This window comes from Drosophila busckii, chromosome 3R (genome assembly GCF_011750605.1).
Source record: "Drosophila busckii strain San Diego stock center, stock number 13000-0081.31 chromosome 3R, ASM1175060v1, whole genome shotgun sequence".
In the NCBI taxonomy this organism is placed as follows: Eukaryota; Metazoa; Arthropoda; class Insecta; order Diptera; family Drosophilidae; genus Drosophila; species Drosophila busckii.
Genome location: NC_046607.1, coordinates 17,042,128 through 17,056,546, shown reverse-complemented (window position 1 = coordinate 17,056,546; position 14,419 = coordinate 17,042,128). Strand labels below are relative to the sequence as shown.

Here is a 14,419-nt window from a genome sequence, read left to right as displayed (position 1 = left end):
TTTCAACTTTTATTTACAAAATTAAATAGTTTTATTTTACTTGTTCATAGCGTTTTTCATAAATTCAACTTAACAGTGTTTAACAAATAAATCAAACAAACAAATTAGTTGTAATATTGATGTCTGCGGCAAAGTTTGTGTTTCTGAAACTGAAATTTAATAGCTTTGTTCTACTGTTTGTTTTTTTTTTGCGGTGTATAATCTCTACAACATCAAATATAACTTTACATCAATATATGTTGCTCTTTTAATATAAATATTCTGTTTGTTATATGTCTGTATATATATATATATTTATTTATATTACATTTATATGTAAATATTGATATATGTATGTATGTTTTAGCCACGGTTCTTGTATAATAATATTTATATATTTATTATTTATATGTACCATATGTCAAGGTTTATGTTTATTACACATTATGCTATGTACTTTGAATACTTTGTTCATATAATAATAGTTATGCTTTGTTACTAGCCTGCTGCTTCTGCTTTAAACCAAGAACTTTAACAATGCGCAATGCACAAATAAAATTTTTATTTGTTTACACGCGCTCTACACATGGAGTCAAAGCTGCACTTGCTTATGCGCTAAGTACGTTAACTTTTTTTATATTTCTCATATATAACACATTTTACTTTTTTTGATTTCATTCTAAACAATGCTATGATGGTTCTGTTTTTGTTTTTCTTTTGGCCCCCGAAATAAACTGAAAACTGCGTATTAAATGCAATCTACATGCAAGTATAAGTAACTAAATAAAATTATAAATTAAATATTTTAGATCATATAAGTATATTTATATAGACAGCTTTAATATGGAAGCAGTGTGCCACATTTATAAGTTCAACATTTTATGTTTTAATATAGGACAAATAAGATGGCTTTAGAATACTTTAAGCTAGTCAATTGTTTGAGTTAGAGTTAGAGTCTAGGAGCATCATAGTACACAGCTATAAATAGTTACGTTATGTATGTATATATATAGGGGAGGATATAGTAGATACATTTACAAGACAGTTTCAAGTTTCAAGTTAATGACGTTTAGTTTAATGTACTCGCTTCAATGCTCCATAACTTTCTCAACGACTACGCTATACCTGTTTTTGTTAACGTTTCTAACGGATTTCCTTTTGCTATATATGTATGTATGTATGTATCTGTGTGTATGTGTGTCTGTCTGTTTGTATTTCAACTACTTTATGTTACTTTACGTTAATGCAAAAATTTGTGTCTCTACATTTTAAAACTGTGCGCTTTTGAAAATCCCATAACAACGAAGAACTGAAGCATCAAAACTGCTGCCTGACGTACCCAAGGTACATAGACCTAGCAACTGAGAATTTTATATTAAACTTAGGTGAACTTTGAGCTCAATTTAATATTCAACTAGAGCAAATTCCTAAAAGCCTGCGCATAAATCATAAAGTTAGTAGACTCAAGTTACAATTCAATCCCATTTGAAAACCAAAACACAGCCAGCAGCACAATCAAATGCGCTGCAAACACTCAAAACTTATAAAGAGAGAGAGAGAGAGAGAACTCAATGTAATATGGACGCCACGCTGCTTGGGTACACCAATTACTTCATCTTCTTATCCTCGTGCGCTTTCTTAACAATGGCCAGCTTGGAGTGCGGCGAGGAGGGCGACAAGGTGCGATAAGGTGCCTCCTTTGTGCCATGCAGCACCAAAGACCATTCGATAAGATGGCCCAAGCGCGTTTGGGCTGAGTTAAAGCGAGCCTGCAAAAGCAAACAAATAATATATGTAAGTAAGTTGAGTTAAGTGTGGTAGCGTATTACCTCCAATTTCCATACGCCCTGTGGGTACTCGCCCCAGGAGTGTGTGGTCATGAAAGGCCATTTGGTAAAGCCATCACGATGGTCATCATCATTAGCGCGACGCGACAGAATCATTGATCTATAAGCAATCATTTTAACAAGTGCGCATAGGCAAAGTATTGGAGCTTAACTTACTTGGTGCCCATGGGCGAGGTAAGGAAGAGCTCTAGATCGCCACGACGTGATGCATTTGCTGTTATTACAGCCTGCACATGCTCCAAGTAGTTCACCTCCGTATCTGTGCCCTTGCATGCATCTGTTTTGATTTCCCAAAACAACGAGCGTCCCATTATAATTGGCCTTAAAGCATTAAATTTAAATGTAATTAACTTGACTTTGGCTTGTTGTGTGTCTGACACTTACTGCGCCTGCTTTATCTCGCCCGCCTCGCAATGATAACGCGCTGGCACCGAATGCCATTGCTTAGCTAGGGTAACCATAGCGCCCGCATCGAGCACACCGAACCCGAAGAGGTGATTGAACTCCAGGCCAACGCCGTTCATAGTCCAGTAGAATCGATTCTTGGCATCAAACAGCGAATTGCGTTTCGATGTCAACACTGTCAGATGCTGTATATCGCGCCAAGTGAGCTGTGGACTGGAGTTCAAACATGCATTAGCATAAATGCTGAGTTAAGCGAGAGTTGCTTTGCTTACTTTGCCTCCAAGGCCAAGGCAAAGACACCAGCTGCCTCGGGTGCGGCAGCGCTGGTGCCCGAATGCGTTGTGGTGCACTTGCCGTACAAGTCGGTGGTGGCAACGCCTGTGTTGGGATCCTTGGCGCCATTGCTGAAGGTGGAGGCAAGCGTTGAGCTGCAGCTCTCGTCGTAGTGCGCGTTTTGGCCATCATTGATGGCGCTGTTAATGGATATGGTCCACATGGAAGCAGCGTAGCCATCACAGTTGCAATCGTCCTCCTCCCCACCATCGCCCGAGGCCCACACATAAATGTTGCCCAGTCCATTGCGGCCCTGCGGGTGTGCCGCAAAATGAACAACGATAAAAACAAGCTCAGCACAACAAGCTAGAGCTGGAGCTAGAAGCGCTTACCTCATTCACGCCCTGGACAATGGCGCGCATGGTGGCATTGCGTGGCCCATCGACCGTTTTGCCATCGTCGGTGGGTCCCCAGGAAGCGCTGTAGATGTGAATTTTGTGCGGCTCGTGGCCCATGGAGTTGGCCTCGATTAGGTCCGTCATATAGGGCTGATCCAGCATGCGTATGCCTGTGGTGCGAGCGAAGCGTTAAGTATGCATTAATCGTTATGGCGGAAATTATAAATCAATATTTATGCTCTGGCCATATATATTCGCTTTCATTTGAACGCTTTATGGCAATCGTAAAATCGTCTGCGTCTGCAGCGCCGAACTTTGCACAGCCGCTTGGCTTGATTTGCTTGAATTTTATCGTACGATTTGCACATGATTTCTCCCAGTCGTGTCATTAAACAGACGGCGGCACTGCATAACTTTAAGCACTTGTTGGCTTGTCCCCAAAGAGACACTGCGTATACGTAATGCCAGACAGCCGCTTACAATTACAGCTGCGTTCGCTATAGCTAGCCCACGGATATATTCACTTACCTGCGATTTTGCTATCATAAGCAACGCCCACGCCGCAAATCCCATTATCTCTGGCAGCAGCTACTTCGCCAGCGCAGCGAGTGCCATGACTGTAAATATGTTAAACCGTTATACTTTCTGTATTTATAACTTAGCGGTAGAGTAGGGCCATAAAAATGATAAGCCAAACCACAAGAAAATTTTCTGTTGTCGCTGCAAATTAAATACGCGTAGGAAAGCAGCCAAAAGTAAATATAAAAGTTAAATGCAAACAAAAACAGCGACGAAAGCAAAACATGCGCAAATTGGTTTCTTTATTGTTTTTTCGTTACAATTGCTGCCTGTTGTCTTCGTCTTCGTTATTTGACAGGCAATTTAAACAATTGCACATTCACATGTGTCAAACTGACAGCTTGTAAATGGCATTTCACATATTTTCACATGCAAGACATCTTTTGGCTGAAACTATGCTTAAAGCCACACGCGTTTGCTTTCAGCACTCACCTGTTAAACCAATCGTCGGTGTAGCGCGGATAGGGAAAAGGATCGTTGCTGCTGAAGTCATAGCTCGCCTCGGCATTCTGTGTGGAGTAGCATGAGTTCGAGTTCAATTAGTTTAGTTAGCTTTGTGTGGTTAGTTTTAAGTGCATTGAAGTTTATTTAATATACATGCCTAGCTAAGTTTGTTTGACTACACTAGTTCACAGACATTTTGCCTGAGAGCTCTTTATAAATATTTATATAATCGGTTGGGTCGTTATGTTTAAGTAAGAAAAAAGCTAAGAAGCGTTCCCCAAATTCTGAATCTGCAATGAGTTCTATGAATATCTCAGCAATAAACAATGCTTGTATATATATAGATATGAAGATTTAAAGATATATAGACTTATGAATATGAATAATATTTAAATTTGTGCTTCAACTTACAAATACAAAATACAAATTTTTTGTAACTAAATTATTATAATATTTTAGTATAAGCTACAAATCTATCTAATAATCTTCTATATAATATTCTATAAATGCTGGCTTATATTGCTTATGAAACTTTATGCTCAAAACATTTGTTAACTAGTGCCAGGCACTTGTGTGGCTTAGTCTAATTAATTGAACCGCTGAGCTCACTCGAAATTCATTTATTATTTATTTACAACATGCACAGCATGCGCGCCTATTGACTTTTGATAAATATTCAATGTAGCTTTGCACTTGAAATCAATTAAACTCGTATCGTATCGTATCGCTAATTGCCGCCTAGAGAGACTGCATTTAATTAATACTATTATTAGCAGCAAAAAGCAATCATATAGGTTACAAATTGGCATTCTCTGAAATTGACTCTCAGTTTAATTAAATTGAAGTGCAGCACTCGCTTTGCTTTGGTCAAAGCAAATATAATTTCGAGCCACTCACACACCCAGAATTGCTTATGCTACTTTTCACTCACATAATTGAATTTGAGATCCGGATGCATATAGTCGACGCCTGCACACACACGAGAGAGAACGAACATTAAAATTGAAATAAAGTTGAAATTAAATGAAATGCTGTGCGCTGAATAAAATATATGCACACACACACACACACTCACCATCATCCATTATGGCTGTTGTCACATTCTTGCCGGTGATGCCTTGGGCCCAGGCCGCCTGCACGTTCAGATCCAGACGCACCTTGCCGCCATTCTGTCCGGTGTTCTTTAGATACCATTGCATGGGAAAGTAGGGATCTGTGGGCTCCACATCAGCGCCACGCTCGGCCACAGTGGCGGCAAAGTGTACGCCATGTATGGCGGGCACCTGCGGGCGCAGGCCACGCTTAACGCGACGAAAGCCCGGCTGTTGTACGGCCGTATGCACCTGTTAAATAAACAAAAGCATGTTAAGCCTGCTGTCAACGCTCGCCTATGTGGGTCAAAGCTATGCAAATGAGCAAACTAACGAGCAATTGCAGGCAAACAATGCTCGGAATGTTCAATAATTGGCACCCTTTGGCTGTCGTTATGCATTTGGAATATTAATTAGCAGCAGCAGCAAAGCTCGCAGCATTGTGGTTAGTTGCTATGCAGTCGACAATGGGCAACTAATGTGAACTGAACTTTGACATTTTGCGCACGCAGAGATTTCAAATTTCAAAAGAAAGCTGCTTGTCAGCTCTTCGCTCTCTTGGCTTAATACTCACCGAGGGATGGCTCTTGAGCGCGCGTGTATGCGTTAGACTGCGACGTGAGCGAGCATGCGGCAAGGTTCTATGCTTGAAATGGTATTCCTGTCCAGCAGCGCCTACCAGCTATAAAAATAAAGTGAAAGCGAAAGAGAGAGAGAGAGATATGTTCATTAGTCAAGCTGCACACTCATTCTAATTGAGCTTAGCACATTAATACAACGCTTGTTATTGTTGCAAGCGCCTTAATTGAGCCATAATTGAGTCTAGCTGGGCAACTCCCCAGTTGCCAGCTTGCGTGTGTGTGTGTGTGTGTGGTGGCCATAATTGAGTTTTGAATTGCCAGTCATGAGCATCATCTTCAGCACAAGCTCATCATTAGTTATCAGGCACGGCCTTGGCCTCACGCTCTCGCTTTTGGTAAATTGAGACCATAAACTTGCCCCTAACCCCAACCCCATAGCCAAGCCAAGCCAGTAATTTTCCATTTTGGTTTCAATGCAATTTCAATAAATAGCATATCAAGTTACGCACAATATGTGCCGAGGTTTTGCCGCCCAGTCCCCAAAGTGCCTGCCTGCCCAAAAACTTTCGCTTGATGAGACTGCTCAATGACCAAAATTGATGAAACTGACAATAAATTGCTTGCTGAACTTTTCATAAATAACGCAGCAGCAGCAGCCAACGCAACTGTTTATTAAACATAGCTTAACTTTTCTACTATAATTCCATTACAGCTGGAAATTCTAGGAATTTTATGCTTTGCTGCAATTAACATAAAGCCGCGGCAACGCCCACATATGCGCAACCCACAAGCTTATTTATATTTACAGCCAAAGGCTTATCGTACACCTGCGCAAAGGTAAATCAAAGAAAAAAGTTGAGCCGACATGCATATTCCTAAGTGTACTTGGCTGTGTTGTCTGTCTAAAAAAGGGCAACCATTTTTTATTTATTTATGCAGCGGCGCAGATTTTAGACAATAAAACGCGTAATGCAAATTGGCTGCTGGCAAAAGCCAAACAGAAAATGTCAAAATAAGACAAAGCGCGCTCGCCTGATTATATTTATTTTAGTTATACAACATTTTAAGGCTGCTTTTGACCCTTCTGTATGTATGTTCTGCATAATTTGCGTGCCTATTTTGGCATTTGAACTCATTAAAACGAGCAGCGCTGCTACGTCAGCAAATGAGCAGAGCTTGAACTTGATGCTTGACTGACTATTACGCCATGTCCATCACAAATTGGTTGCCTAGGCTTATGAGCTATTAATGTATGCATAAAGTCAACATAACAGCTGTTGTGCATTAGGCAGCTTGTCCTTTAAATGAGCTGTCTAACACACACACACACACACACACACACACACACACAAATTATAGATACATAAAGCATACGCTGCGTGTGTTGCGCCTGAGGTCTTTGTCTGGCCTGCCCTGGCATATAAATTAATAATAATGCAGCACATATGTATATATGTGTGTGTATATTTTTAGACATCACTGTATAATTTTTGCATTATTTCTAATAAAACAAGCATATGGCGCTAACAGCTACAACAGTGCGAAAGTGAAAATAAGCAAGCGAAAAAAAAAGTAGCAACAAAATTAATAAAACTCTGACTCGAGTGGGTCGAACAAAACAAAACAACAACAAATGCGCGTGTGTGCATGTTATAAATATAAAGTGTCACACAGCGCCTGATAACGTGGACTAAAGCAAAGTCAGACTAAGCCAGCAGATACTTCATGACATGTCCACATGTCCACATCACGAACCTCCAAGTTGTAGTCTGCCCGCAAGCAAAACCCACGCGCGTTCGCGCGCCTGTGCGTGTGTGTCTTTGTATGTGTTAAGTTGGCAACACTTTCATTGCTCAATGCTTTAAGCCACATTTAAGTGCTGGCTGCCAAAATGGCGTCTATAATTAGTCAGCAGTTAATGTTTGCCTGCTGGCACTTGTTGCGCATCTAATATGCAAATCGTGGTCTATGTTAGTTGCAAAATACAAACACTGGGTGTTGTTGTGTGGGTGTAACACGTCATCTTACAAGTGCTGTCAACTGTAGATATTTATAGATGTTTAAACAAAATACACGCAGCAGCGCGCCAGTGTTGACAACAACGTCACAAGCGATGGGCAAACAAAAAGCTGCAAGAACAATGCACACATAAATATGCAAGCAGACTATGCATAGATACTTATTTATGAAATTTATATACGCTATATATAAGCTGTCATGTCAGTCATGTCAGGCAGGTGGCCTTTTGTGCTGGCATTATGCAAAAGCTTTAGTTTTATAAAAGTTTATGATGACGCCTGTTATGAAAATTAATTTCAGTTCAGCGCTCAGATGTAGGCAACAGTTTTGTTAGTGCGCAGCTTAGAAATGTTCATTGCCACAAATCCATGTCGCTTGACACTCAAATCCAGCGCTACAAATAGCAAATAAATGTACTCAGCTAGCGACTTTATCAGTGACAGGCACTTTATCAGTAGCCAGCGCATTCAGTAGCTAGCTACTGAAATCAATATAAAGTAGTTAGATAAATATAGCAAAGTTTAATAGCCAGCAATGATAATAGATTAGCTTGAGTGCGCATGTACTTGCTATGCTTAAATTTATGTGCTATACTACGCTTTGCTTTAAAAGCTTAAATGCAACTCAATGCTTTACTTATCAATCAATCAATCTCAATACATAAAAGCGCCATTGTTGCTTTATATGATATTTGCATGCCATAAAAAACGATATTGTATGCTGCTGGCGCTGCTGCTTGTAACTCAAATAAAACATTATATATTGTATATACAGACAGTCAGACAGCATATTGCCATTTGGATTGGATTGAAAATGATTGCAGATTTAAGTCGCGGCCGCAATGAGGCGTCATGTAAATTTCATCACAGTGAAATGGCAAGAAATAAATATGCGTCAACTTGTGCTGTGCTGTGCTGTGGCAGGTGGCAAATGAGAGAAATGCAAATGAGTGAGGGCAAAAGAGCTGTTGAATAATTCAGCAGGCTGCTGGGCCGGCAGCTTGGCTGACAACAGGCCTAATAGGCTTTGATTAAAGCTTTTGGCATGTGCCAGTCATTGTCCTAACTTGGTGCTGGCTGTGCGGCTGCTACTTTAGCTTTGATTTGTATTTGTATTTGTGTGAGCTCTGAGCTTAGCTCTAATGTAAAAGTTTTTGTGCCAGTAAATAAACAACAATGAGCATTAGTGCGATGGCGCAAGTTTTAATTGCATGTATTATTATTATTATGTGCAACAAGCTTCAAATGCTGGCAGCTTTATTGCCGCAGCAACGAGCAGCATTTTAATTAAGAGTGCAGTGCTTGGACAGCTGTTGGTAACTGGGTCGTATCAAGCAAAGAACCAAAGGCCATGTTAACAATCGATATAAGTACTAGAGCAGCACCATATAAACAGTGAGTGAGTGAGTGAATGAGAGAGCGTCATGTTGACCCGACCCTTCATAATCACTTAAGTCGGTTTGTTATTTGGAGCACAGAGGTTGGACAACTACAGTTGCCGCCAGCTCAAGCTAGGCAAAAATAATTATCTAGCACACTGTTGACATTGACTGTGCTCTGTACTCTGTGCGCTGCTCTACTCTGCGCGCCATGCTGCGTATGCGTGATTTTCAATTACAAGCAGACAGCGAGCAGTAACTGAAATGAGCAGCAGCACTTTGCCTGCTGCTGGCTAATTAAATTTAATGATTTTATCTTATTATCCTGCCAATCCTGACGGCTGCCACTAAATATACAAACACAAAGCTTTGAGCACTTTCTCCGCTCTGTGCACTTTGACATTTACGCAAAATGCAAACATAATATTTGGCTAAAGCTCGCAGCATAATCTAAAGGACTTGAATTAAGATTAATAGTTTTAATACAAGTATATTATAGAACTAATTATGTTTGAGCTCTCAAAACTTTGTAATTTGTAAACAGACTGCGCAAGCAAGCGAGCAATTAATTATAGAATTTGCCCCAAAAACTGGCTAACAAGCATTAGTGCTAAGTGTGTGTGTGTGCTTATGTATAGATTAAATTTTCATTAAATCCCACACACACACACACACAATTAAAATTGCTAAGCTTAGCACAGCACGTGTATAATGTTGAACCCAAAATGCAAACAAGCTGCTTGACAAATATTTGCATGTGGTCCCAAAAAAACGAACGAACGAAAAGTTGTCAGTTTCCATTAAAGTTTGTCCACAAAATGGCTCAAAGCAGTGTGAACTCGTTAGTAGCAGCTTAACTGTTTAAGCAATTAAAGCTATGAAGCTCAAAGACAAGCATTGAACTCATGTGCAATGGCACTAAAAATAAATAAATAATGCGACTGGACTTTGGCATACAATGCTGCGTATACGTGATATAATGTTGCCATATATATAGAGAGAGAGCCATGCATGCCTGTGGTAATTTCATTTATTATTTTCAGTTCGTGTTTTCTTATGTGTGCGTGTGTGTGTGTGTGTTGGTCTGCCCAAGGTCTTTGTTTGCCAGACGTGCAGTCCTTTATTTGTCTTGAATTTTTGCCGACATATGTTTTTTCTGCGAGTTACAAATTGCTTAACATTTGCAAATGCTGTGGTAGACCATAGTTGAATTTCTAAACTCATTTTTCATTTCGCAGCAAATGAAATGAAAACAAACGCAAATTTACTAAAAATAAACATATGCTAGCAATAAGCGTGTAGCCAAATGAGAGCAACTCTGCTGCTTGTGCTCTTGTGCATAATAAATGCGAGTAGCAGCGCTAGTTAGAATGGGGAATGGCATGCTAATGAAGTTGTGCTCATTCCGTTGCATTTAATATGCAAGCAGCTCTTGCTATGCTATGCTATAAGCTGCTTAAATGATTGCTTTGTAGCTAGATTTACATTTAGATTTAGGCGCGCTGCACTTAAGCTTTGTGGGCAACAAGTTGTTGTCAAGGCTTAGGCACACGCTTGTTAAACAACAGCTTAATGCCTTTGTGCAAGGATATTCAGTGTGTTGACAGGTGTGCAGCTTGTCAGCTTTTCAACTTATAACACAAACGCTTAGGCAAAGGTACACACACACACACAGAGAGAGAAAAAAAATGGCACGGCTACAGCAAAAGTATTCTGCATGCCCAGCGGCTAAACACGCGTACTGGCTACAGCAGTAAGTCGCAAGTAAAACTTTTAAGCGCCACAAAGATAAAAACACAAGGCGCTTTGAGGCATTAGCCGCCGAAGCAGCAGCAGCAGCTCAAAGTACGCTGCTTGCCAGCAAAAGGCAACAAATCAGTTTGCATATAAACGCCGTATATATCTCTTAGTGTGTGCGTGTGGGCGTTTGCTTTGCTCTCTGCGTGGGTGTGCAAAACTGTCAGAATTTTTGGCATGCTCTAACTGACAAAACAATTATAAAACATATGTCTTCATTAAAGCATGAAATTGACTTGTGATTTAGCTAAACTACCCACGCAACAGTCGCTGCAGCAGCTGCAATTTGCATAACACGTGTTAATGTCTGTCAATTATAGTAAATATATCATTAAATGTTTTCAGTAGCATTTTACGCTCTGCCTTCAATCAATGTGCACTAGCTTTCTATCTATATTTTTATAGCAGCAAACATTATCATTTAGCGCCAAAGTCCGTGCGCTGATAAGCGCCCTGCAAACATTAAAAGCCATAAAAATTGTGTGGGACAAATTGTTCAATAGATAAGACTCTGCTTGCTACTTCGCATACGCAGCGTATACGTAATATCGATTTGAAGCATAGGCCTGCGCGTTCTCTTTGCCATATGCTATGTATGTAGCGTTGCCTTTTATATTTTTGCAGTTGTTGTAGCGTATTTGATTTCGTATGCCGGATAACAGATTGACGTAAGAGCAACAGATTTTTTCATTTTTTTTTTGTTGTTGCTGCCTTTTTGCGGTTATATGTGCCCACAAATATTTTATTGCCAACCGACCCCCCACAAAGCGCGCTGCAAAATTTACTGATGGAATTTTGTTGTTTAGCTTAGCATGAGAAATTTATAGATAAAGTGCAGCCTGTATTGCCCCATTTGTAATTAACTGTGGGTCTATATTTGATGAGTGCCAAGCATTGAGTTGCCGTCGGCTAGAAAAATTGGTGGGTACGACAATTTGAGAACAAATACACAATAAAACTGTATGAAAGGTCAAATTGTTATGTCAGTTGTAAACAAATAAAGCAAATACAACAAACAAAAAGCAAGTAGCTTAAAGCCGTACTCAATAGCATTTCTAATTGAAGAAATTCATAATTTCTCAGCAAGGCTTAAAACTGTACGTAAGCTAATTGGCAAAAGTCTCAAGCAGCAACACTGTTTATTCTAATTGGGAAAAGTCTCAAAGAACAACACTGTTTGTTGTCTGCAATTGCAACTAAAGTTATATTGACTGGAATTTAAATCATATCACATATCTGTATGCTACTTTAATCGCAATCTAGTTGCGATACGCAACAGTCTGCAATGCTTTGTAAGTTAGCTGGCTGTCATTCAGTTGTGCAAGAGGCTGGGAGGTTGTTGCCATGACAGCCTTTTGCCGCTGTAATCGAAACAGCACACGGGTGTACTTTAGATGCCATACTGCAGCTGCTGCTGCTATTGCTGGTGTTGTTGCTGCTGTTGGTGGCGCAATAAATGTCAGCTAACAAGCTCAACAGCAGCAGCGCTCGAGCTGCACGAGCCAACACTTGCAACCAGACAACGTCTAAGCTTACAAATCACTCAGCACTCACTAGCAACAAGCAGGCAGACATTATTAAGTGTGCGAATTGATAGCGACGGCTACATAATTCTTGCGCTTTAATTAAAAATGTAACAGCCAGACAATCGACTTATGTAGCAACGCAACAAGTGTAATACATTGCGGCCAATGGCAGCAGAAAATTAGCCAGCCATGTGTTGTAAATTGCTGTTGACATTATTAAATATGTATATTGCATGCTGGCGCTGTTTGTTTGTTAAATTTGACCTTGTGCTCAATTGCGTTGAAATTTAAAGCCTGGCAGCGCCTAGCTGTAGGCAATGGAAATTTTACACAACTTCAGTAGCGGAAGTTCGACGCATGCAGGCCTAACAACGCTTTATATAAAGTAAATTTATACACGCGCGTGTATATGCTGGCGCGTGCTTAAGAAGCATAATTAGCCTGGCAACCACCAGCAGAGTGTAGAGTGTAGAGCGAGTGCAGCGTCAAGTGCGTACTTGCAGCCCACGCCGTCGGCACAACAAATAATTGATTTTTCACAGCGCACAACTTAATGAATGAACATTGTGCTGGGCCCGGGCCTTACTTACCGGTCCCAGATTGTCGAAGCCATACTTATCGGCCACCTTGTGGGCGAATTCATTGCCAACGGAGCGACGAAAGCGCACCAGAAACGAGCTAGTGAACACTCCCTGATTGCCCAATAGACCAGTGCCCGCACCAGCGCCCGCTCCAGCGCTCGCCTGGGACATCAGCAGCGGCGATAGCAGCACCACCATTGACAGCATACCGATGCCCAGCAGTCGCCATGAAGCAGCCAAGCTCCATGCAGCTGCGGCTATAAACATTTCTCAAGCGTTTGGCGCTTGCTGCAAGTTTCGCTGCTTTTGGTTTTGCTTGCTGTTTTATTTGTTGTTTGATTTTGATTATTTGGCTGGTGACGATGGGGCAACGCTGGCGCCACAAATACGTGCACACTTTACTTGTTGTTGTGGCTGTTTTGACCAAAAAAAAATTCCTTTTTTTTTGGAGCGTGTGTGTGCGTCTTTTTTTGGGGGTTGAGTATGCAGCAAGCAGCGTGTCAAAAATAAATTCCGCGCTTCACTTAACACACAGCGTAAAATCCATAAGCCAAAACTGCAATTGGCCGGCAACACGTGCTTTGTTTTTAATACGCAATTGCACACACAACGACTTGCACTGTCTTTTACTTAAAGTTTTTTAATATTTTCTTTGCTTTTGGGGCTTTATTTATGTATTTCTATTTTGTTTTATAACTGTTATGCGCTGCCACGAACTAGACGATGGCGCTGCGCGCAGAAAACTGTTTGCCAGAGTCGTCAATGGACGCCATTATGAATATATTCGCACCATTCAAAGCGCTACGACGAAAGCTTCGTGTGCAGAAAGCTTTGGGACTCGCTCTAAAAACTTTGCGCGCCCACACAGTGCAATGCGATTTGTACACTAGCGACGTCCTGCTCGCACACACGACAGTTCAAGCAGCTGCTCGGCGTAGAGAGTGAGTGACTTAAGCTTTGCTTTGTTATTGCTTTGCAGCTTGGACGTCACCATACAGTGAAGTTGACCCGCTGCTTCTGGCTTTTTGTTTTCAATTGCTGCAGCCGCCGTCGTCGCCGCCGCCGCCGTCGCTGCTGCTGCTCCTTGTTGGCTTTCACTGTCACTAGAAATTGTTTTTGTTGTTGTAACGATTTTACTTTTTGTTTTTAGCGCTTTGCTCGGCTTGTTGCTCGGCTGCGATTGGTTTATGCTGCGCTCTTAACATATGGCAGCATACTTTACTTTACTTTACTTTTGACTCAGCTTCATTGCATTTCATAATAGGAAATGTGAGACATTTTAGTATTTAAATGTGTGCGTGTCTTTTACGCGCACATAAAGGCGCTTCAACTTTGACCTTAGCCCCAAAAGCGCAGGCAGCAAGCAGCACAAAGAATGCATTGGCTGCTTTTTATTAAAATATGCCAAGTTAAATTACTTTATTTATTATCTTAAGCTTGACAATTAATTAAATTTCTTTGTAACATTTAAACAAAAGTGTTTTTGTACCTAAGCAAGCGCATTTATTCTAACAATAAATG

The 14,419-nt window shown here is 40.7% G+C and overlaps 1 protein-coding gene across 1 annotated transcript; it reads right to left on the bottom strand.

The window, feature by feature from the left end:
• Positions 1-393: 393 nt before the first annotated feature.
• Positions 394-13,595, bottom strand: LOC108604583 (neuroendocrine convertase 2). Its single transcript, XM_017994114.1, has 12 exons — positions 12,908-13,595; positions 5,591-5,698; positions 5,001-5,268; positions 4,857-4,894; positions 3,914-3,990; positions 3,431-3,519; positions 2,897-3,072; positions 2,504-2,817; positions 2,211-2,444; positions 1,983-2,147; positions 1,809-1,926; positions 394-1,748 (listed from the first exon to the last, which is right to left on the bottom strand). The coding sequence occupies exons 1-12, from the start codon at positions 13,163-13,165 to the stop codon at positions 1,587-1,589; spliced, it is 2,007 nt and encodes a 668-aa protein (XP_017849603.1). The 5' UTR covers positions 13,166-13,595; the 3' UTR covers positions 394-1,586.
• Between the last annotated feature and the right edge of the window lie 824 nt (positions 13,596-14,419).

Coding starts and splice junctions, on each gene's coding strand:
- LOC108604583 (XM_017994114.1), bottom strand. CDS start 13,165: ATGTTTATAGCCGCAGCTGCATGGAGCTTGGCTGCTTCATGGCGACTG. Junction 5,269..5,590: donor CGCTCAAGAGCCATCCCTCG/GTGAGTATTAAG, acceptor TTTATTTAACAG/GTGCATACGGCCGTACAACA. Junction 1,927..1,982: donor ACCTCGCCCATGGGCACCAA/GTAAGTTAAGCT, acceptor GATTGCTTATAG/ATCAATGATTCTGTCGCGTC.